Raw genomic sequence first — 24,521 nt, forward strand, 5'->3', positions numbered from 1 at the left:
CCCAGGAAAACAAAGGTAGAAGCAGTACACTGAACTCCAAATAGGTCACCGCCCTATGGTAAACAAAATTGTTTATTTTCAATCTACTTTCATATAGGGCTACATATAATATAAAAACACTTTCTTTTTGGCTTTTATTTGAATGCTAAGGAGGATAGAACTTCCACCAAATGTTAATTATATTAATTACAAAACTAATAAAATCTATTTGGTTTAATAACAGAGTTACCTTGATTTATCATAGTACAAGATGCTTATTAAATCTGTACTAAACAGGTTTTAGGAACTTTCTAGAAAAGTTTCAGCCTTTTTATCTCCCACAATAATCCTAGGTAATAGGTGGTAAAAGTATCATACAAACTTTATAAAAGAGGAAACAGATGCATGGGGAAACTACATAGCTTCCCCAGAATGACAAAACAGGGAAGTTACAGTCAGAACCTGTGCACAAACACACTGGCTCCAGAGCTGGCATGGCAGACCCTGTGCATATTTCTCCCAGTACAGCAAGCAAGCTGTCTCTCACATCTTTCTGTCTTACACATACATAAACTTATGTATATTCCTCTTCTTAACTCATTTAAATCAAACACACAATAGTTCCTGAAAATCTATCTCTGATATACTATGCTTACTTTAGAAACAAAGATAAATAAACCTAATTTCACAAATATTATAGTCTAATGGAAATAATACAATAGGCAAATAATTGTAATAAAACAATAAAAATCATAAATTTAGAAGATAAACGATAGCTTCTAAGATTTAAATATTGATACCTAATAATAACAACAAAAAGGAAACATCATGAGTGAAGCTGAGAGATATTTGAGGGATTAGTAAGAAACTTTTTCCAGAGATTATAAAAATCCTTAAATGGAAGAACAATGTAAGTCAAGACATAGAAACCTGTAATTGATGTATCAGAAGAGAATAAAATAAGCCAACGAGAATGTGTAACATAAGGAATAACAATATAAGGAAGTGAGAACTAGTAGAAATATATCATGTACTCAATATGTTTGACCAACAACTACTGAATGTCACACACAAAGAACTCAGGATCATTTAAAGAATAGTTTAAAGATTATACCGGAGCTAGCACTTGTAAAAGTGCTGACAATAAACCCTGACATACGACAACTCGAACAAATGTCTGTTTTTAATAAATGTGGATAAAAATTCACCAAAGAGCCTCAAATCAAATAGGAAAAATCCATATAACAAATACACACTCAGTTATTCTTCTCACTGAGACAAAATACTAGACACCCACATGTTACATGAGGAAAGTTTTTTCAGCTAACAGTGTGTAAAGGTTTCAGTCCATAATTGGGTGGCTTTAAGGCAGTATTTCATGACAGAAGGGCATTGCAGCAGAGAAATAATTCATGGCATGGCAGGCAGAAGGCAGCAAGCAGCAAGCCTATCTTCTCCCCTCCATTTATATTCTATCCAAGCTATAAACCTATTGATTGGTGCTACCCACACAGAGGACAGGGTTTCCATTAACTATGTTAATTCCTATCAGGGGACTAATATGGTACCATACACCCTTAATCCCACTATCACAAGCTTTAGATAAGACATGGTGAACCTTTTAGAGCTCTGAATGATACAAAGAGCCCACTGTGGTATACATGCCATAGGTTTGCCACCGTTACCCTAGGTCCAGCCAGCTGTAAAAAGTCACACCCATGACCACATAAGGCTTTGGTGGACATCTAGATAATAAGCAATAACACAGCTCAATAATATAAGGATGTCTAAAACATAACACGAGTACAAAGAATGGTGTAAAGTTAACTGTGTGAGAAGGTGTATGTGATTAAAAACAGAACAGAAAATGGGACTGCTAAACTGGATTTTAAGAAACATGTCAAAATTCTGCGATAGAAGAAAAGGAAGAACAGGGTAGACAGGCATCCAGGGAGAACTACTGGAATTGATGGTAAAGAGATCAGTATGCAGTAAAGTCACTGCAAACTGACAGCACAAAATAGGCATAATCATCCATCCATCCAATTATTCATATACTCCATTAACAAGTATTAGTACCCACAAATTCTAGGATATGTGTCAGGCTCTGAACAACAGAGATAAAGTCACTGCCTTGAAAGAAACTTCCTAATCTACTACAAACTTCTCTACTGGGAAATGTAAATATGTTGGCAATGCATGGTAATCTAGTCAGATGGATGTGAGCCCGATACCTGGCCAAGAGAGTATGTACATTCACGTTAGGGTAGGGAGTCAGAGAAAGCTTCCAAAGTGGCAAGAATGAATGGGGCAAGGGTGACTGGCTACTCCATCAGTGGCAGGGAAACAAAGATAATGAAGTGCAAAAATAAAAAAATAAGAATAATAAATGAGAGAGATCTTCAGAGGAGGAAATATGAGTAGAGAATTGGATACTCTGTTTCTTTTCAGATGACATAAGTACCAAGAGATGAAGCCATGAAACAAAGAAACAAAAATGGTTCTTTAAACCCATGTTAACCTGGAACCAATATCCATAGAAGCAATTCTGGTGAAAGGTTAAAAGAATTAGCAGTTTTCCAGAAGGCTCAGTGATTTCAGAAGAAAAGTGCTATTAAAGTTAGGAATAGGATTAATCCAGGGAAGAGTCTGACCTTAAACTTGAAGAGAATCTGAAATAGTATAAAAAGAATGAGACACCTAAGAAGATTCAAAAAATATAATCAATTGATATTTGTTGAATTATCATTTGTTTAGCAATTCCAATTGCTACCTCATTTGCTTACAAAATAAATTTCATCCAAAGTTCAAACACATTAATATCTTTTCATTTTTTTCTTTGCTTATCTCTTCCTACTTTTCCTTTATTCTTTTCTTTCTTCCCCCTTTCCTCATTTATTTTTATCTAAAAGCTAGTTACGCAGTTTTTTCTCTTAATAGTTACATTTTCTGGACTATAAAAATATTCTAGATTATGAAAATCAGTTTAGTATTGTCTCATTTTACATAACCTAGTTAGAATGTTTATTCAGTAATGTCACTTTTATTTTCTTATATACTTCTATTAGCTCCTGGTAAAAAAAGAAACAGGAAAGAAACAGGACTGAACTGTTTACAATATTATAATATTAAGTAAATTTGCATGAAATGTATCAAATGTAGCATTTCCAAATCAGGTTGCTGTGACACATTTTCTGTTACTAATTCCTTTGAGTCTCTAGGCAGACAAGCCTGCTGGCTGGTAGTTGTAGGCCCTCAGCAAAGAGGTAACCCTGCTAGACTTCAAAAAAGTTAAGAAGTACAGAAATAAAGCACTAGTCATATAGCACCTATTTTCCTACTGCTGGTTTTTATGAGGTCCAAATCCTGAGATTGTCTTTATGAGTTTATTAAACAATTTTATTCCCATTTTTAATTAATCTTAATGCTTTATTATTATTGATTCTGTTCTTTATGGAAAGCAAATCACAATAATGCTTAAGCTGAACCTGTTTGGCTGTTTTTAGAAACAACTTTGCAACAGTTCTGTTTCAGAAAATAAAGCTGTTTTCAAGTTTTAAAGCACTGGTTAGGTTAAATCAAAGTGTTTACACTTGGCACAAATGGGTATAGAGATAAATAATAGGAATGATTCAATGCCAAGAACCAAGTTAAAGAAAATTACAAACTTGTATCACAGCATAATGAAGATAAAAGAATTCAACCCACTGAAAGGTTTTATCATTCATTTATTTGTTTACTAATTCAATAAAACATTGTGAAACTACAAGGTGAAAGCCCGGGGAGAATATAAAAAGTTTCTCCAATAATATAAAAGTATCATTAATTTGGATGACTACGGACATATGTGTTAAGTACCACCAGCAGCTTGAAATCTGGCTCTCATCCTGAAATAAAAATGTTCAAGCCAAATTATGCAGCTTTCCTGATTTAGTGAAAACAGAAGACAAAAGTAAAAGGGTCTGGAAGATAGGGAGACTTCTAAACCAGTATTTAAGAACCTCCCATTTGATGTACTAGTGATTTCATGTAGCAGCTAAAGAGAAGTTTCAGCCCCTTGATGTCTGTGGTTATAAATAAGAGGAAATAAAGATGTCTCAAATGCATAGTTTTGTGGTTTAAGAGGCCAGCAAAGTGAACTTCTCTCTTGAAGAACAATCTTTCTTTTTTTCATTAACCCTATAAGTAAACAATTTTAGACCTTATCAGAAATCTCAGTTTTCAAAAAAGTAGTACTATAAACAGTTTATTCTACAAATTTCTTACATTTTATGAGAATGTTTATTTTGAAGCTTACCAAGCTTACCAACCATCTGCTCTAGGCTTACAGTAGTAATACAAATGCAAACCCACCCATTCTTTCTCTGAAACTTGTCAAGCCCTTTCTGCTTATCATATTGCACAAATATTTAATTAGTTTTCGTCTATTCTAATTCAGATGAAGACATGAGGGTGAATTTTATTTTTTAAATTTCATATTTATGAATGGATAGAGGAACATTACAAACAGCTAGGAGATTTCTAGAACACAGAATGCATGTTAATGGAAATATTTCCTCTTTTAGTTTCCCAAAATCAGTCAGAAGTGACAAATAGGCTTTTGTTTTCTTTTTCTGGTACCGGGAATCAAACTCAGGACCTTGCAAACTCAGGCCTGATACCACTGAGCTAAATTCCCGGCCAGACTTTGATATTTTTGAAATAAAAAAATTATGTACATATTAAAACATGTATTACTCTACGGAAGTATAATGTAGGCATGTTGGTAACTCTAAATATGGCACTTTGTAACAAAAACACAAAATAAAATCAGTGTTACATGATGTTCAGCAGTGTCAAAACACTGTAACTTTCAAAACTATATGCCAACATTCTGTATGCCTAATTTTATCAGTTATGAAATATAAACTTTTAAGCTGAGAATTAAAATAGTAATCTAGGTAGGACATCATTCTTTCTCCTTACTGTTTGTCCAAAATGTTGGCAACATTCAGGAATATCCTCAGGGTGCTTTCTCATTAATGGGACCCTGAAAAGGTTACTGAGAAAATTACCTGCCTCTTGATACCCAATTGATCACCTGAAAGATTTGTCATAAAAGTCTTATAAATCTTTTACAAATTATTCTGACTTTAAATATACAATTTCTATTATTTACCAAGCTCACCAGAATTTGTGTCTTTGTGGGATGTATTGGAAAGCAACTTTACCTAGATTTTACGATGTAATTATTTTTATGACATTTCATCATTAAGAAAATTAATTTGTTTACCCCTAATGGTTTTGTGCAATCACCAAAAAAGGGGGAGTTGTTGTGGCTTGTGTCTGATATTACCGCAAAGCCTCATGCTGTCTTTTTTGAAGGTAGCTAAATCTGGAATGTGTAATGCTAGGATGAAGGGCATGTGATTACTAAACCACTACAAGTGAGTGAGTGGTTTAGCACCACCCTAATCCTAGTAGTCTGAAGAAGATAAAAGGGGCAGAAAGACACTGTTAAGATTTCTTGTTACTTTTGCTACCTTGTATGCATCAAGTTGTTTCTCCTCACCAAGGCCTGTTTGCCGTCCAGGCCTTGGAGCCAAACCATTATGCACTGAAAACTTTACAAACTGACGTTTGTAAACCTCTATATGCTCTTTCCTCTTTAACTTTGGGTGTCAGGTATTTTGCCTCAGCAATGAGAGAAAAGTAACTAACACAGGGGATGACCAAGGTGCTAAGACCTTCTTGTACTTCTAGTTCAAATCTCAAAACAAGCTTCACATACTACCTCCTTTAGGAAGCAGTGCCTGATTTCTGCAATATCAAAGCTATTACTTTGCTCTCCGGATTATCAGAACAATTTATTTGTGCCATTTTTATATTTTATATTGCCTTCTAGCTTTAATGTTGTATATACAGACTTAGGTGTATGCTAAATTATAAGAAGTTACAAGCTTATGTGTATCTAATGAGACCTTTCCTTCTGTATATAGCACAGAATGCTTCTGATACTGTACCTTATCTCCGCTTATCCAAACAAGCTGACTCAGTGAATTCTCTTAAAAATAGTTAACAGTATACTTTGACATTTACTTTATAGTAAAATAACCTTTCCATTTTTGAGGCATAATTTTTGACGGGTGCACCAGAAAAACTACCAATTAATTAAATCAGTCAAGAATACTCAAATACTTTCTCAATATACTCAATAAAACCTATACCATAAGCAACTGGAGGCAGGGCTACATCACCCTTGAAAGATGGATCCAAATGGAGGAAAAAAAAAGTATTTTTACTTACTTGTCACCAAAAAACTTTCTCCAGAATTCAGCAGCATCTGCTTTTGTAATACGAAAGTTATCTCCTTGGAACTGGCCAGCAGGAAAGATTGCTTTGATTTCTGCCAGCATGTGACTGAAGATGAGGGATAGTTTTGTGAGCTTCCGCCTATAGACACAAGAGGAAAAAATTAATATGTATGAATGTAAGTTTTAATGGGAATCTACATTAAGACGAATTATGTATACAGCAAACTAGATCCTGGTGACTGATCATTAATCTTTTTAATCATACTCATGAAAATAATGTTCAGAGAGAGCACTATGCATTTAAATTCCTAATGAGCTTTTACTTTATTATTTATCCATGCATTAATTTCCATGAGCATGAACAACATAAATTACATGATTTTATAGAGCTCACAGTTTAATGGGAGAGATGAACACTTAAAGAGAAAACATAATCAAATATAAATGCAAAACAAAAAAGGTAAAATGACTTTCTGCCTGGGGAAGTAAGGAATTCTGTCATTAAACAATGTAGAAAGACAATTAGTTGTTTGACAGATGAAGACCTGGAACTGAGAGGAGGGGATGGAAGTTAGAGGCAATAAAGTTTTTCTCTGGCATTATATAAAAAGTATATAGGTAGGAAACAGAACTACAGATTTGTGTAATACTTGTGTTTTGCATGACTATACTAGAACAAAAAGAACAGGAAAAAAGTAACACGAGACAGAATCTTGGCTTGGAAATGCCATAAAAAGGCATCTGAACTAAAAAGCAAACATTTTGTCAAATACACTTACTATTCCTACTTAAAAATCAGGTATTCTGAAGACATAGTCCAGATGTGTGCTTATTTTTAAAGCTAGAAGGGTAATTCTAATAGATTACCCTTGTTAAGAAGTATAAGAAATGTGAGCTGAAATGGATTAATAAAGACTAAAGGCATGATGATATCCCTATTTTAGAAGAAAAGTTCTAACGTCATACAAAAGTGGGTCAGAAAACAGGGAAATGCAGCTATCACCTTCATTTTAAAAGCCATGTTTCTGGAATTCTGACATAGGTTAAAATGTTTCACCTTGCAAAACAATACTATAACCTACAATCATTCTACCTTTTCTTAAGTTTATGATATTAATTACATCAATCTGCCACACACTGTTGATTCTAGATAATAAAGAAGTACAACACAAAATATTAAAAGAATTTTTCAGGTTTAAACTGGACTTGCTTTTTTTAATATTTACATTTACTCAGAGTCACTACAAGTCAATACGCGCATGTGCATGTTTGTTGTTTTGCAGCTTGGGACAGAGACGAATGTTTTAGGACTCAAAAGAAAATTAACACAGATAAAATTAACGTATCAAACTACATAAGGTTTCAACATGTCACTGTAATTGAAAGCTATTGTTCTGTGTTGCATTTCACTAATGTATGTGTTTAATGACTCAATAAACAAAAATACATGTTTGGTACTAGTTACGTGATAGGTACCTTGTCAATATAATCAATGAGTGTAACTCTTTATAATAAGGTTCTTTTTACAAAAGAAACATAAAAATTCCTATATAAAAATACAGAATAAGGATATTATTAAAAAGTGGTAAAGTAAATAAGAGAAAATAATAAAGTACAAATTCTATAATTTTATCTTTATTACATTTACTGGTACATATTAGGTATACAATACAGTTACATTCATCATTGGGATCTTGTACGCTGTCATGACTTAGCAGGTTATTTTTCCCCATTCCCCAGCCCTCCTCTCAGCCCCTCCACCCTTCCCCACTTACAAAGACACTGTTTCCATGTTTTCCTTTTCACATATTTTTTTCTTTTCCCTCTTTTCCTTTCCCCTACCCCTCCCACTTTCTCTACTCTTTTAGATTTTTCTTCCTATTACACAATATCAATTATACATTTTAATCCTTATTTACACTTTTACTTTGTCACACCAGAGAAACTACTTGGTATTTACATATGTGTAACTTATTAATTTCATTTCACTTATTTTAATAAATGCATGATTATAAAAATGAAAATATCAGCTAACTCTATAACTTGTATTACCTACAAGATGATACTTTTTAAAGGGGGTCAATGCAAACTTTATTTGAATGCTTGAGTGATGAAAACACAGCAAATTCATCACAGTTATACACAAACACTCCATCATTTTCTTAGCACCAGGAATATGTAAGCACAATTCAGTCTAATCCAAGAGTAAATCTTTCGTTGATCAGTTGAACCTTTGATAGTGGCTTGATTTTCTCATTTAGGTGCAACAGAAATAAGGTATTTGGCTCTAAGAAATAAAAAGTAAACTAGTTCACTTTACCAAAGGAAAGACCTGTGACCAATATAAACTGCAACTAACTTTTAAGATTACAGTTTAAGGAAAACATACAGTCACCTTAAAAGATCTGTAAAGAATTTATTCCCATAATTAACAGTTAATTTTCCATCAAACTTTGAATTGGTAATAAGAAAAGAAAAAAGAAACATCAAGATGTTTCCAATTAGAGTAAACCAACTGTTTCTTATTTTCTGAATTGGTAACTCTCCATCCCGTTGTTTCTTTGTACTTAAACCATATCCAAATGTTTTTAATTTTTACTTGTTAGACCTAAGGTCTGAAGCACAAAGCCAATGATACCCATTTTGAATAGTTTATCTAGTGGCTGTACAGATACTTATGTTTAAAATTGAAATAGTAACATTTTATAATTTAGATCCTAAAAGTGCTCATAATCATAGCTAAGCACCGGTTAATTGCAATATGTGCATATAATTACATTTTCTTGTTCCTGCAAATATATCACCATATTTTTATTAACTTTTTGCATAAATTAAGCCATTGAAAATACATATTTTGCCTTTAGTCTAAAAGAAACCCCATTCATTTCATTAAAAATATTTGAATGTATCAGTTTCATATTACTTTTTCAAAGTATACCAGGATATATTTTATTTGTGATTCTTTTTATATTTACACTCACAAATACACATACTTTGTATATATTTATGTAAATTATTCTAGGAAGACAATGATTAATGGAGGTCATAATCCATGCTAAGATAATAAAAGACATGCTAAGATAATAAATCTAATAACTTATGCCAATTAAATTTATTATCACAGCCAATAAGCTTTCTTTTTTCTATGATCCTGTGATATATTTTGGATTCTACATTTTGATAGGATGTATGTGCTTTAACATACATCTGTACATTACAGATCCATTTTGTTAAAAAAAATGAACTCCAATTTGAAAACAAAATCCAAGGATATACTTATATCTAATTATATAGACATAGGGGAAAAGGAACAATTACACATGTTCTTTATCGATGAAACAAACGCCTTTACCTATTGTGCAATTTTCCATACTTAGCCAATATTCCCTAAACCCAACTGATTTCTCATCATATGAGAAATGATGACTATTTAAAAAAGGATTCAGTGCTTACTAATTAAGAATATGTTCATCAGTAAAACTTTCCTATTTAAAACAAATGAAAAAAATCAAAATCTGTCCACAAAGATTCCGTAATGTTAATTATTTCATCTTAATGAAATTATCATATATTATGGTACAAAATGACATGATGAGATTATTATACTACATTGTGGAGGGGGAAGTGTACCTAATTGTACACATCATGATTTGTTAAATTTGAAAAATTAATTTAAAAAAATAAGATTTGCTTGGAAGCCACCATTAGATTTAAAACATAATAAAGAATGTAATCGACTTACTATAGATTGTGTGGCCCACATCTGAGAAACAGCTATGTCACAAATTACAAAGGAATTTAAATGCTCACGATAAGTTAGGGAAAAACTTTATGTGACACTTGATTTTAATGAGCTCTAAAGCTTGTGAGAAAATATTGTTTTGCTTTTGGAAGAAGAAATGTGGGTTCATTTTTTATTCAGACACCATTAATATTTCAACTCATTTAAAAGCTAGAACATACTCTTCTTAATCTTTACAAGATGAAACAAATTCAACATAAGACAAAAGGCAGGATGTAAAAATATAAACCCTGGCATTTACAATGAGACATCCAGCAGAAGAGCAATTTCGACTGTACCTCTGATGTAGTGCCCGCCAAGAGCGGTTTAGAGAGTTGTATCAGTTTTTTACCTGGAGAACATTTTGAATCCCAAATGAGGAGATTAAGCTGATGTAAAGCTTGCTTTTCAGTTCTCCTTCATGAGGGTGGTCTATTTTTAAGACAGATCCAGATCCAGACAGTCTTAAATAAAACTACACTTTGATCATATATATAAACCCCCCCCTGCTCAAATACTTTAAACTTTTGAATACCTTTAACGCGAGTGAAAAAGTCACCTACTGGGCTATAAGTATATCTTAGGAGTACAGCACTTACCTGGCTGAGTTCCATCCCTAGCATTGAAGAAAAAAAGAAAAGAAAGAAAAAGAAGGAAAGGCAGTAAAGAAGGGGAGTGGAGGGGAGTGAGGAGCGGAGAGAAAAGAGGGACAGAGGGACAGAGGCAGACCAAATACACTGAGGACTCAGAGTTAATCCCAAAGCCACAAAACAAGCCAGGAGTACTCAATCATTACTGAAACATAAGCCACAGGACAATCTTCAATCTACTTCATTCTACTTCTGGAAAATTAAACTTAAAAAGGAACTTGGTACACTAAGTCAGTCTAATACTGCATAAGCAATGGGAGGTCTTACATTTCCCTCATATATATGATCTACCACTAACATGGCAAGGAAGAAATGAGCAAAATTTTAGTGGCAAACAATGAATGGTGGGCATCCTTTGACCAAAAAATGTTTAATAATTTCTGAGGCCATTAAAATATTTTTAATACTTAATAAGAAACAATTCCTGACCCCCAAATAGTACTAATAAAATATAGGTAACAGTAGTATAAACAAAGAGTTTGTAGAAACTTTGTATGTTAAGACTTCAAGTTTCTAAATCTTGGCAAAATGAATTTTTTTTATCAAAAACTGCTCAAAAACTGCTCTAATTCAGAAAAAACATTTGCCTTGTGGGCTCTGAGATCTTTCTTTTGTCTATCATTTTTTTTTCTTTCTTCATGCATGGAAAAATCAGAATATCAGTAAGACAAAGGAAACAAATACTCTATTCCTCATGCATAGTTTGCAGAAATTCAAGTAAATGGAACATATTTGCCACCATTTCTGAGGAAGCATAACAGAGTTTCCCACACTAGCTATTGCCTACAAGTTCGTTTTCACTTTGGGTTCTGGAGGAACTTCACTTACTTTAATTTTGCTGTCTTAGTATGAAGTAAGTGAGAAGAAAATTGAACACAAGGAGAGAGACAGCTTATCTCTCCGATGCCATTTTGAGAAATCCTGATAGAAGAAAACTAAAATCATGAAATTTATTCTGTGTATTGCTAAAATTACCTTTATTCAAATGGGTGCCCTAATATAACAATGCCAACAAAAAAGTACAAATTTACCAAGCAATTCTCATTCATTTTAGGCATGACATAAATATCAATAACATCATAATTCTGGGGGAGAGGTGTGAAGCATAAAAAGAAAGATAATAGCATGAAAACGTGAAGTTAAAAATGCAGGATAATAAATAGTATGCCCAGTGTAGCCAACCTGATAAGATACTTGGTTCTACTGAAAGGCTAAATATGATGTAATAGATAATTTATGAATATAAAAATATTGAAGGTACACAAAAAATCAGTAGTAATCTCCAACTGGCAGATTTATTTTAAATGTTTTTTTCTCTTTTATTCTTTAAATTGTTTTACTTCAACATGAAACAAAAATATCATTGAAAAGTCCTTTCATTCATTCTCAGGGAAATTTGAATGTGCCCACAGAAGAGTGAACAAATTTGGAGACCCAGGACAATATCCTCCTCCATCCTTTGAAGGGCCCCACTGGCAACCATGCTGTTTCATCTTGTAAATCACAAAGCCACTCTGGTGCAGACATTGAACCACCCACATGACCACTAATCCCAATTTTCTAAAGAGTTTTTGTATTGATTCTCTTAGCCCATAGAGCTTTCACAAAAGGTACACAGGTACTGTTCCAAATCCATTCCCCCAAGGGAGCACTCTTAATTTTATATTTTTAAAATAAAAGGCAAATACAAAAAACAAATAGTTAAGCTGATAGTCTAAGAACTGTTTAATCAGGAGGAAGAGTACATATCCTTAAGTCCAAGTGATGACTTGTTCTCTCACTATTATAACTGTCTCCTAAAAAATGCAACTCAAATTATTCTTAGGAACAAAAAGCCACTGAAACTTTAATAAATTAGCATATTATGTCTTTTGTCATATAATATCAAAAAAGAAATACAGCTACACATGAACAGATGATTCCACTTACCCCATTATTCTTTGTTTATTAGGTGCTTGATATGTATACAAGATAACAGTGCAAGAGAAGGCAACTAATTTAGATGTTATGGTCTCACAGACACACGCTGCATTTTTAAAGCAATGAGAATATGCTGGGCTGTTTTATTTTCCATTTGTTTTTTTCATAGTGAAAAAAATAAAAAGGTAAAGTAATCATAAAAAACATGGCTGTATAATCTAGTAGTATAATTTCTATAGACCACTCTAAAAGTCTTAGGCTTTCTGAAGTAAATAGAAGATGCATTTTTTTTTCTTTAAAAACAGACAACATTTTCTTGAACTGGCAAAAGTTATGTGGATGTAATTTGTTATGCAGATGAATGGTAGTGGTAGCATCTTCTTAGAGAAGTGTATTATTTAATTCAAGCAACAGAGCTCATTATGGAAATACTAGGATATAGTAGAGGAAAACATGGCACAGGAATCCTTGGCTTCCAGATATGGACCTGCTATGAAACTTCATTTATCCAAATCATCTTCCTGTATAGATTGAGGGGCTTGTGGGACATACATTTTAAGGCTTCGTAACATTCTCCGGGCTATCAGCTATTATATTCTGGTCAGCATAATGTAACTAAATAGCTCTGCCATCATAAAAGTCCATTATGTCCTGAAAAAACTTGTGAATCTATTTCACAATTTGTAGCTAATATCAAAGCACAACATGCTATATCATGTTTTCAACTTATAAACTTTCCTCAATAATGTCTTAGACTGCAGAAATACTAAAATCAGGATACCAAGAATCTAACACAGAAAACTGAAATTAGAGTAAATATAAAAACTTTCATTAGCGTATTTGGAAGCGTCGATTTTATTTTGTTCTTTACCATCATTGGCATCACTGTTTTTTGTTTTATTTTTTCAACAAAGAAAAGTCCATGAAAAACACTGGCTCTCAAAGAAAACCGCAAAGCAGCAAAAACAACAAAAACAAAAAGAAGCAATTTAAAATCTTTGTATTTCATGTTAATGAACAGTAAACAGGAGAATACTGAAACCATATGAAAAATGTAGACTATAGTAGAACAAAATATGCCCACTGGGAACATTCTGGTTCAAACAGTTGATTTTACTTATTTGTTCTTAGTGAGAAAATGTACTAATATATGTAGTTAACACAGGATGCTATTAGCTCTTAGAATATAGTCTTTCATCTCACTCAATGATTCAAAAAGATCCAACTTTGGAGAATCTGTTATTTTTACTACACGGTGGCCACTCAACAACATGAACCAAATACTTTTATGATCTCAGTCTCACTGCAAAAAGAAACTCTCCACATCAATAAAACAAACCATCTTCAGATATTGGCTTTAGAATAGAAAAACAGATAGAGCTCATCTGCCAACACCACTGAGGACTGAATGTTACAATGGTTACAAAGCACCAGTTCAAAAATCAAAACTGTACCTAACTTCAAGCTCAAAAAACTTGGTAAGCAGATGACCTTGGGCACTGATTTAACCAAAGCCTTAATTTTCTCACCTTTAATGTATAAATTATACAAATTTTGCTATATGAAAAAAGTTTATATAAAAATGTTTAGTCATCAGGGAAATACAAATTAAATTACACTGAAATTCCACCTCACCCCAGTCAAATTGGCTATCATTAAGATTCTAAGATACAAGGAATACTAGAGTGAGGAAAGTTTCCACATTATGGAACACACTATGGTAGCTACTCAAAAAACTGAAAACAGTGCTACGATTTGATCTAGCTCTATCATTCTCTAGTATATTCCTAAATAAATTAAAATTGATATGCTGGAAAATACCTGCATAGCCATGCTTACTACAGTACAGTTCACAAGTGATAATCTATAGAAAAAGCCTGGGTTTCTATCAATAGATTAATAGAAAAAATGTGTTGTATTTATGTCTATATCTATGATATAGCCATTAAGAATAAAATTAGGTCATTTGGACGGATCTAGAAACCATCAAGTTAAGTGAAATAAGCTATGCTCAAAGTCAAGTATTGCATGTTTCCTCTAATATGAGACCTACAGAAAAAGACAGAAGGAAAGATGACATGAAAAAAGGGATGCTATTACAGAAAAGCAAGCGGATGGGGAACATAAGGGCTCTGAAGCAATTAAAGGGATGAATGATGAAACTACATTAGATGAACATACACATATGCTAAAAGAACACCCTCTAGTCTGCACAACTAACATGCACTAATAAAAAACGTTCTCTTCAACTCTGCTGTCTAAATAAAAAAGTTATCTTCCAGTGTGGTGTCCAACTGTAACAACCGTTATTGAGTCCATAAAGAATTTTTCATCAGTGATATTTTCCCAGGCTCGTAATCAGGTAATTAAAACAAATTTCTAAAGTAAGCGTCTTACAACACTGGCAAAACCAAACCAAACAAACAAACAAAAAAAACAAGATGGCTAAAAACGACTGTCAAACCCCAGCTGCAGGACAGCATCAAACTCAAATGCATGAGAATACTGGACCTTCCAGCTCAATTAGCACTACCACAGGAAGCAGGAGAACTATCTAGCCAACCACAAAACCATGCAAAAATAACTGTTGTTATTTCACACTAAGTCTGAAGTGGTTTGCTATAGAAAATTGACACACGGTAAGCATTTGATAAACTTTAATTGCTATGATAGTATCTCATAAAAGTTGCTTTGGACCAGAAGCACTTCAGATTTGGGAATACATGCACATATACAATGAAGTATCTTGGGGATAGGGCCTAAGTCTAAACATGAAATTCACACATATAGCCCATAGATAATTTTATACAATATTTTTAATAATTATGGATGTAAAACAAAGCTTCAAAATATGGAATTATTTTTACCTGAGGCAAAATGTCAGGGCTCAAAAAAATTCAGCTTTTGTATTTTCAGATTTCAACCTATATGCTATCAGTGCTAGCAAATGTCTAGGTTGCAAAATTCCAGTAGATGCCCGAACCCTCACAGTCTGAACACTATATGTGCATTTTTTTCCCTAAGTTGGGAACTTTCAACTTTTCACTTCAAGAAAGCATTTATAGCTTCTCGTTCTGTATTCAAGTTGCTAGCATTGATATTCTTGCACTTTGTGAGCATTATAAAGTAAAATAAAAGTCGCAAGGACGGTAATACCATAATAGTTGATCTGACAACTGAGATAGCAACCAAGAGAATGATAGCCAGGTTACACATGCAGCATGGATACACTGATCAAAAAGACGATTCACACCCTCGGCAGGATGGAAGACAATGGGTGAGGTTATTACCATGTTACCCAGAAGAGCAACTTAAAAGTGATGAATTGATTATTTTGGGAATGCCCTCTTTAGTTTTTAGACTGCAGTTAACTGCAGGTAACTGAAATTACAGAAAGTGAGTGAGGGAGTGGTATTTATTGTTAACATCCAAACAAGAGCAGTAGAAAGGATAGGACATTCTCCTCCCTGCATATTTATAAATAAGCAAATAGCCTGTGGATAATGTACTCATTTTAATATTTATTCCCATGAAAAATTATTTCTAAAATTAATCAACTAAGGAAGCTTTATAAAAGAAATCTGGTGGTTCTCCCACATGCTTTGCCAAGTGCAAGGTCCAGAGCTTGGTCCCCAGTACCAAAAAATAAAGTTTTATAAAAGAAATTTTGGACTATTCTAATTGCAAAGCAGTCTACCCAGATTTCAACAAGAAAAAAAACTCACTGCAATTAATTTCCAAAGCTTATTTTCTTAAACACCCAATGAACTGATATGTGAAAATATTACTAAGCTAATCCACTGACCTATGCTGACAGACAATAAACACAATTTCTAATAGTCTTAAGTGTTCAAAAGTAAAGAACCTCCTGACATTACATGTAGGTAAAATGTAAGCAAAGACACAGAATGTTTATAGACTTAACAGCAATCTTTTAATTGAGCTGCTATTTAAATCATGTCTTTCTGAATAATTTAACAAAACCAGAGGACATATTTCTAGATAAGATATCACCTGGAATGTTGGCTTGTCTAGTTCTATTCACAGGAGTCTCTATTTAAAAGTCAAGAACTATTAATAAACTTGACTTATCAACAATAAAGACACCTATGTTTCACGTTTCTTTGGGTTACCAGTTGTACTTGAACCATCTTTGCAATAATTTTGAGAAGACATTTAAAAATACTGCTGTACAGATCACTATTCTTAAGCTTGTAAAAACTTTTAGTAAAATAATTATTCAATAGACGCACTGCTGTACTCAAGACTTGCCAGATATAATTTATACTCTAACAATGAAAATCAATCATTATTTCTCCCCTAGAGGTACCATTCATTTAAAATTCAAGAGAAATAATAACAGAATATTTAAAGAGAGATAAATAATTTAAATATTTCAGTTAAACAGTATGATGGGAGGTTTGTGTATCAATTTTTAAAAATTTTATTTCTTGCTTAGTTACTTCCAGCTTAATCATTTATTAAAGGATTAAATATTAAAGGAGGAAAAAAAAGACTAAAAATTCACAAAGATCAGGATGTAAAGCAGTTTCTGTTAATCTTTTCATTTTTCCAACTATCTTACTCTTGAACATCTTGCTGCTTATCTAAAACCCAAGCCTGCTTACAATATCCTTTTTAATTGGTTTCAAAATGGTTGTACACACATGCAAATTAGTGTGTGTGTGTGTGTGTGTGTGTGTGTGTGTGTGTGAAATTCCACTAAGAGGAATTTTATTCACTCAAGGAATGTTTTTTTTGGGGGGGGTCGAACTCAGGACCTTGGGCTTGCGAAACAGGCACAGTGCGACTGCACTATGTTCCCAGCCCAAGAAATATTTTTTTAACATGTGCTTTGCCCTGCTACTACACTATGCAATGGACAAAGATGGTAAAGAGCAGTTTATTCCCTACTGTCCTATTTAGATTTAAAAATACCTTGTTATTATACAATCAAGGTACATTTGGGATGCTTCTAGAACATGGGAACTAAAAGGAAAATGTTCTCGACTCTATAAGGCCTTCTAGAAACCCTTAAGAGAGGCCAAGTGAGGCAGGACAAGGCAGATGGAAGTTGTGAGCCTAGCAGATACATGCATGCAGGTGTAAACCACTCTTATATGACAAAATGCAGAGACTGAGAGATGGGCATTTGGGGAAGAGAATGATGAGGCAGCAAGATCACATCATCAATATGCCACTGCCTCTCTGCCTAAGCCTCTCATTTCACCCACACAGGAACACATCTATTTCATTTATGCTGCTTGCGGATGCAGAGGTCTTAGGGATGCAACCAGGTACTCATCAGGGATGACTGCATAGCAGGAAGATGTGAGAGGAGGAAGGTGAAAAAAAAAAGTCACTTTTAACCAGATGTTAAAATAATGAATTATTGGGGATCCTTTGACTTGAAATCAAATTTAAAAGCTTTATTGAAGCTTTCCTATTGTTAGATAATAAAATAATAAAATTCAAGTGTTCATCCTTATGTTCTCAATAGAATGTAATCTAGATTCAACAAATTGAAAAAAAAAAAAGCACAGTGCCCAGAAAGGAATGCACCAGAAGGCAAGGTCTTCAAAGCAAATGTTCTGCTTTGGCAGACTCTAAGGCCCAGGCAGGCATAAAAACACCTGAAACAAGCTCGAGATCTCACTGCTGAAGCAGTTCTGTGAAGAACTGTCTCCATTCAGAATACCACAGTAACTCCCTCACTTCCAGATATGAGTCACTAGATAAGCACTTAGTATAGTAAAGAAATGCACCCTTTCTGCATGATCAAAAATAGAATACTGTGCTGAATCTGGCCATATCCAAACACACATTATTAATAGCCAATCAAATACCATGTTGACATCTGACATCGTCTTAACTAATCCCCTGGTCAGGGAGATTCCTACAAAGGCTCAAGAATAAATCTTGATTGATTCCATGGGATACAATGCAATTTTTTTTTAATGGACTGTAGCTCAGCATTACAATTTTCCATTAAATTTTATGGAGCATGGATGTATTTCCCATGTCAAAATCTGTCACAAGAATCTGTTTTGTACACAGCTGTTTGGCATCACACATGTGTGATCACAGTACCACACACATGGAGATGTCTGAAAATAGCAACTTGATCTCCTACCAGAATGAATTTTCACTATGTCAACTAGTGGATTTAATTTAGATACCATTAATATAATATTTATTATTTATCCCTGTTCTTCTCATAATATATCTAAATGACATTTATCACAGAGTAATAAAGAATATTTCCTTCAGTGTGAATAAAATTTTCATAGTGAAGGGTACAGAAGGAGAAACTATATAGAAGTATGAGGAATGGTACTAACTTAAATGTGCAACAGGTATATTCAAAATTGGGTCGTCAGGTCAGCAGCATTTAAAGCTCTTCACTTCAGAGCTTTAAAAATTCAGAATCTCAGGTCGAACTCCAGAACTACTGAACTAGAATACATATTTTAATAAGATCCCCAGGTGGTTCATGGGCAAGTTTAATGTTCAGCAGGAACCTTTAATTTTCATTGCTCTTCCTCTAAGTAAATCTGCATCTGAAAACAGTTTTCAGATCTAAGCACTTTTCATAAACAGACTGTACTGATTATCCCAGACCTATTACCTATCAGTACCTCTCATGATACTGCCAATGCACTTCGAGGCTGCTAAAGTCTCTAGCAAGTGGAGATATAATATTTTTAGAGTGTTTTAGCTTCTTTCAGGACAGACCTCAAGGACAACACTTATGGGACTTTCACTTATCATCTCTCTTGCTCAATAACCCTAAAGACCTCCCCCTAGTCCTTCAAGGCCAAGTCTTAGGACAGTCTGTACTTTTCACTTTTGTAAATATCAACCTCAGACAAATAATTCCCTCATCACCACACCCAAGTTTACCCCCACATTTCTCTCCCCTGAGAAAAATTAAACTCTTGTGATAAGTACCAAAATGCCAGAGGTCAGAGAGAGGACTACTGTTTCTTTGCTTCTTCATACTATAGGAAATATAAGATGAATACCTCAACATTCACTAATCTTTAAGAGTCCTAAATGCAAGCCATCCATCTGCTTTTTGTAGTTCTAGCCTTAAGTTCATCAAAGGAAAAAAAAACATGTGCTAACAAGGAAATAAAAATATCTTCTGCAAATGAACCACTAAAGTACTTTCTCCCCTGGACCTACTTCTTCTCTTTGCTATTTATCGCCTTCTAAATTAATAATTAAAGACAATTCAAGAGCCTGGCTGCTTACCCCAGCAGCATAAATATTCTTGCAAAATATCAATCAAGCTCTCCTATCTTATTTTGTCATGAGAACTACTAATCAGGGAGAAAAAGTGGGTGCAGCATATGTCAGGGTGATGATCACAACACCAAAGGGTGGAAGGAGGCAGGGAGTGGCTGAGTTTGAAAGTAGCAGCTGCAGAACCCTAAGGGAATTGCTGTTACATTCTGGAACCTGGGAGAAAAAAAATGAAAGGCAAGAAGAGACTCTCTTGGCAGAGACAGCTTAGAACAATAAATCAAGGGCAAAATTAACTAAAGGTCTGAAAATCTACCATGCAGAGAAACAAGTCTTTCAATATCACATAACTGACAGGGAAGACATTCTATAAACCACTGAATTCCAAATGGTTTTCTTCAAAGAACTATGAAATGTTTAACAACAGAAATACAGAAAAAAAAAAAAAAATAGGACTCATGTTTAAAAAGTTTAAAAAAAGAGGACTCCTATTTATTTCACTAATAAAAGCAGTAACATAAAATCTCCAATGTACTTGTCACTAAATAATAAAAACAAGAGTAAGGGCAAAAAAATCTTAGGGAAAAAACAATGTATTTCTTTAAATGGATATATTTAAATTCACAGAAGAATCCCTAAAACTAGTTTGCTCTCACTTCCAGTTCCAAGCCAGACTGACACAGAGAATCTGGCGGAGTGCCACACTGTAATACCTCCTGTTATCCCAGCACTGCAGGAAGCTGAGGAAGGAGGATCATGAGTTCGAGGGCAGGCTAGGCAATTTAAGGACTTAGCGAGATCCCTCTCAAAGTAAAAAATAGAAATACAACGAGTTTGGAAGGCAGCTCAACACGAAGGGTTCAATTCCCTGGATCAAGGGAGCGGGGGTGTCCACTGTGTACCACATTCCACTGCCTCTAATTCCAGGGGAAGAATCCAGGGAAGTCACAACACAGCTTTGAAAAAGAATGAACAAATAAGTTTCTTCCAAAACTGAATTAAATATGGCCTGTTAACAACTATTTTTGCTTACCTATAAAGATTAGTTCATTTTGTGCAACTATGAAACTGACCTGTTAAAAATTGCAAAAAGCCATGAGGAAACGGACTGTTACAATATACCCAGACAACACTGAAAATAAGTCCAGAGACAATGGTTTCCACTACTGGAAGCTTAGCACAAAATACAATTAATTTGGGGGTATAAAATTCCAAGTTATCAAATTATTTGATTAGTAAATATTACTTTAATTTTGACTAGTCTCTGACAATTGTTGCCATACAAAGAAAAATCATTATTTTAACATGGATCTTTTGTAAATTAGCTTATTACTAAGAGTTATGTTAGATTGCTTAAAAATTCAAACATATTTCTTCATATCAAATACTATTTAATTATTATAAAAATGGCACAATCAGACTTTAAACATGCAGGGTAGTCTGGTTCTTCCAGAGTGAGCAGACATTTACAAGAGTGTTTCTGCAATGTTCTTTCTGGACATTTCAAAATAGTAACACAATTGTAGAGGAGGAAGTACCTTAGAAGTCATGTATTTCTTGCAAATTAAAACACCAAGATCTGTCTTACACCAGAAAGAATGGCAATCGTCTAGAAGTCAAAGAATAACAAATGCTGATGTGGCAGTGGTGAAAAAGGAACCCTATTGCATTATCAGTGGGAGTGTAAACTGGTACAACCATTATGGAAATCAGTATAGAGATTTATCAAAGAACTAAAATTAGATATTCTATATGATTCAGCTATTCTCCTTCTGGGTATCTTTACAAAAGAGCTAAAGACATAATACAGTGATACATGCACACGAAAGTTTACAGAGGTACAATGTGTAAGAGCTAAATCCTAGAAGCATCCTGTCTGCCTATCAACAGATAAATGAAGAAAATACATCTACATAATGGAATACTATTTGGCTATAAAGAAGGATACATTCAAGGTATCTGTAGGAAAATGGGTTACACCTGGAAAATATAATATTAAGTGAACTAAATCAGACAAACGTTTAAACATCACATTTTCTCTCATTTGTATAATTCAAAGTACAAGTCAAGAACAAAATAAAGAAGGACTAGAAGAAACAAGGGGATAGATCCCTTGTAAATGGGAAGGGGTCCAGGAGACCGAAGGTAAGGGGAGAGGGAAAGGGGAAATAAGACTTGAGATATGCAATATACAGGTAGCAAATACTTATAGTGGGTTTAAACACTGTAAGTCATAAACATGAACCAAGAATAAGAATAGCAGCTGGGGATTTAGCTCAGTGGTTCTGCCACCTGCCTCACAAGCATAAGGACCTGAGGAGTTCGATCCCCATACCAAAAAAAAAAAAAAAAAAAGCATAGCAACAGGAATGGACATGCAGAAAGGGGATTTTAAGGGAGGGGGTTGAGCGGGAAGAAGAGGATTAATTTAAAAAAAAACAAGCTGTATTATGTATATGCAACTACTCCCCAAGATTAATCTAAACTTCACATATGACAAACATTTACTAATAAAATTAAAATGTCAATGTAAAAAATGACAAAAAGAAATCATATATGATTTCTACCTTTATACTTCTAGAATTGGAGTTGTAAACTCAAAGAGGTTGTAACAGGCTACATGTCAATGACCAACGAGGGATTAATTTTAGTATTTGAACTGCTAGTTATAGCAAAATTATACACCCTATAATTATACATGCTTGCTGGGTATTTAGCTCAGTGGTTCTGCCACCTGCCTCGCAAGTGCAAGGGCCAGAATTCGATTCCCAGTACCAAAAAAAAAAAAAATTATACATGCCTTTTTCCCTCTGACATGAATAAGCAATACTTTCTTGGGGACTAATCAATTAATAAGTCATAACTCATTTTTAAATGACCTACATGTTAACAGACTCCATATAAATATATAAAAATACATTCAAAACATACACATATGAGATGTGTGAAACATATGGCAAATGTTTAAATTTTTAAAAACTTACAGTAAAAGACACATTGCCGCTGAGCCCTGTCACTTGGGACACATTTGTCCCATCCTTCCTGTCCCTTTCTGAAACAGCTGTGGAAGTCCTCTTTCATGAGTATTTTCGTTTGGCTGTGGTGTCTTGAATCAATTAAAAATGTTTACGTTTCATGGTCATTTTGACTTCAAGGAAGTCACACAGTGCCCGATACAGTTCATGAGGTGAATGAGGACACGGCATAATGTTTTTATAAGCCTGCCTTCTGAATGACATTTGGCAGTGGCAGATCACAACTTGTAAAGTTACGAATAAAAACAGTACTTGCAGAAGTACTTCAGAAAGTGGCAGGAATGACGAGATACATTTTCTTTAAGTTAGGGGAAGTGTTTGGAGGGGGATTAATGCCAATGTTTCTTTTACTGTAATAATTTTTAGAAATTTAAACATTCACCATATTTTTTAGCAAACTTCATATATTCTACCATGAGAGAATATATACATACTCCAAAATCTACCAAACTTACTCTTAAGCTTTCTTTCCATCAAATATGCGTTGAATATATTCACTAACACATATGTCCAAGAACTTTCATAGAAAACAAATGTCCACCAATAGGGCAAAGACAAGGATGGGATGTACATCAATAGTGTAATGTTTCCTACCATGGTAAGGCCCTTAACTTCAATCCCTAGTACACAAAAAAATAAAAGGGAACAGAGATAAACTGTGAGATAGTTACAAGACAGACTATTAAACAGTAATAAAAATGAAAAAACTGTAATGACATACAGTAATGAGGATGTCTCATATTCTTAATGCTGAATAAAATAAACCAGACACAAAAGTACATAACATTTGAATAGATAAGTGTTGAGGATATGGATATGTGTGCATGTCTATGTGTAAAATGTACTTATTTCCCCCTTCTCTGAGTTAAGATGTCTCCTTTTTAAACATTAACTCCCTGAAACACACGTTTATGACCTCAAGAGACAGTCCTCCTCTAGCTGCTATTCTACAAACTGCCACAGCTTCACATTTAACCAAAGTCCATGAACTGAGTGTAATATCAGAAAGAAGGCTGCCCTATTTTTCCCCCTTAAATTGTGGATACTAAAATGAGTTGCTTTAAAAAAAAACTAATCTTCTTTCATGGAAAATTTCAACTATCAGCTTCATATAATAAATTCTAGATTCCAGTAAAAAAAAGTGCTCAAATTTATGATATACATAAGTAAAATTAGACTTGACTTGATTTAGGTTTGTAATTTGATTCCAATATTAGGAGGACCTCATTTTCATGAGGATCTGAACTTCTTTATCATAAGCCTCCCCTAACTCTACATCTAAGCAGAAAGAAGAGTGGAAATCAGAAGCTCTACCATTTTCATAAATCTATCCAAGCTCAAGAGCAAGGCAGATCCCTAGGTTGCATACCTACTGCGGTGGCAGAAACCCAAAGGCTAATTACTGAGGTGTGCCCAGTTGCCATACCAACTCAACCTGGTCATCCGCATTTTTTAAATGGACACACATTAACAGAAGTAGAAACTACTTTGCTCTTCAACAGAGACAAACTAATTTCCAGCAAATCTCAAAGCATCTATTTTTAAAATTCTACATTAAAACTGCAATATTGGACAGACATAAAGCCTCACTTATTTAACTTTTTTCAAAAAGTGG

At 33.9% G+C, this 24,521-nt stretch overlaps 1 protein-coding gene across 10 annotated transcripts in view; it reads right to left on the bottom strand.

Annotated features, from left to right (window-relative positions):
* Cblb (Cbl proto-oncogene B) overlaps positions 1-24,521 on the bottom strand; it is a 207,498-nt gene that overhangs the window by 107,717 nt on the left and 75,260 nt on the right. For all 10 annotated transcript variants that reach the window (XM_033768106.1, XM_033768105.1, XM_033768104.1 and 7 more), the window contains exon 4: positions 6,265-6,411. In XM_033768106.1, the coding sequence (XP_033623997.1) occupies positions 6,265-6,411 (147 nt within the window). The remainder of the gene's footprint in view (positions 1-6,264; positions 6,412-24,521) is intronic.

The sequence above is a fragment of the Fukomys damarensis genome, unplaced genomic scaffold (genome assembly GCF_012274545.1).
Source record: "Fukomys damarensis isolate Sample0158 unplaced genomic scaffold, DMR_v1.0_HiC HiC_scaffold_24, whole genome shotgun sequence".
NCBI classification, from domain to species: Eukaryota; Metazoa; Chordata; class Mammalia; order Rodentia; family Bathyergidae; genus Fukomys; species Fukomys damarensis.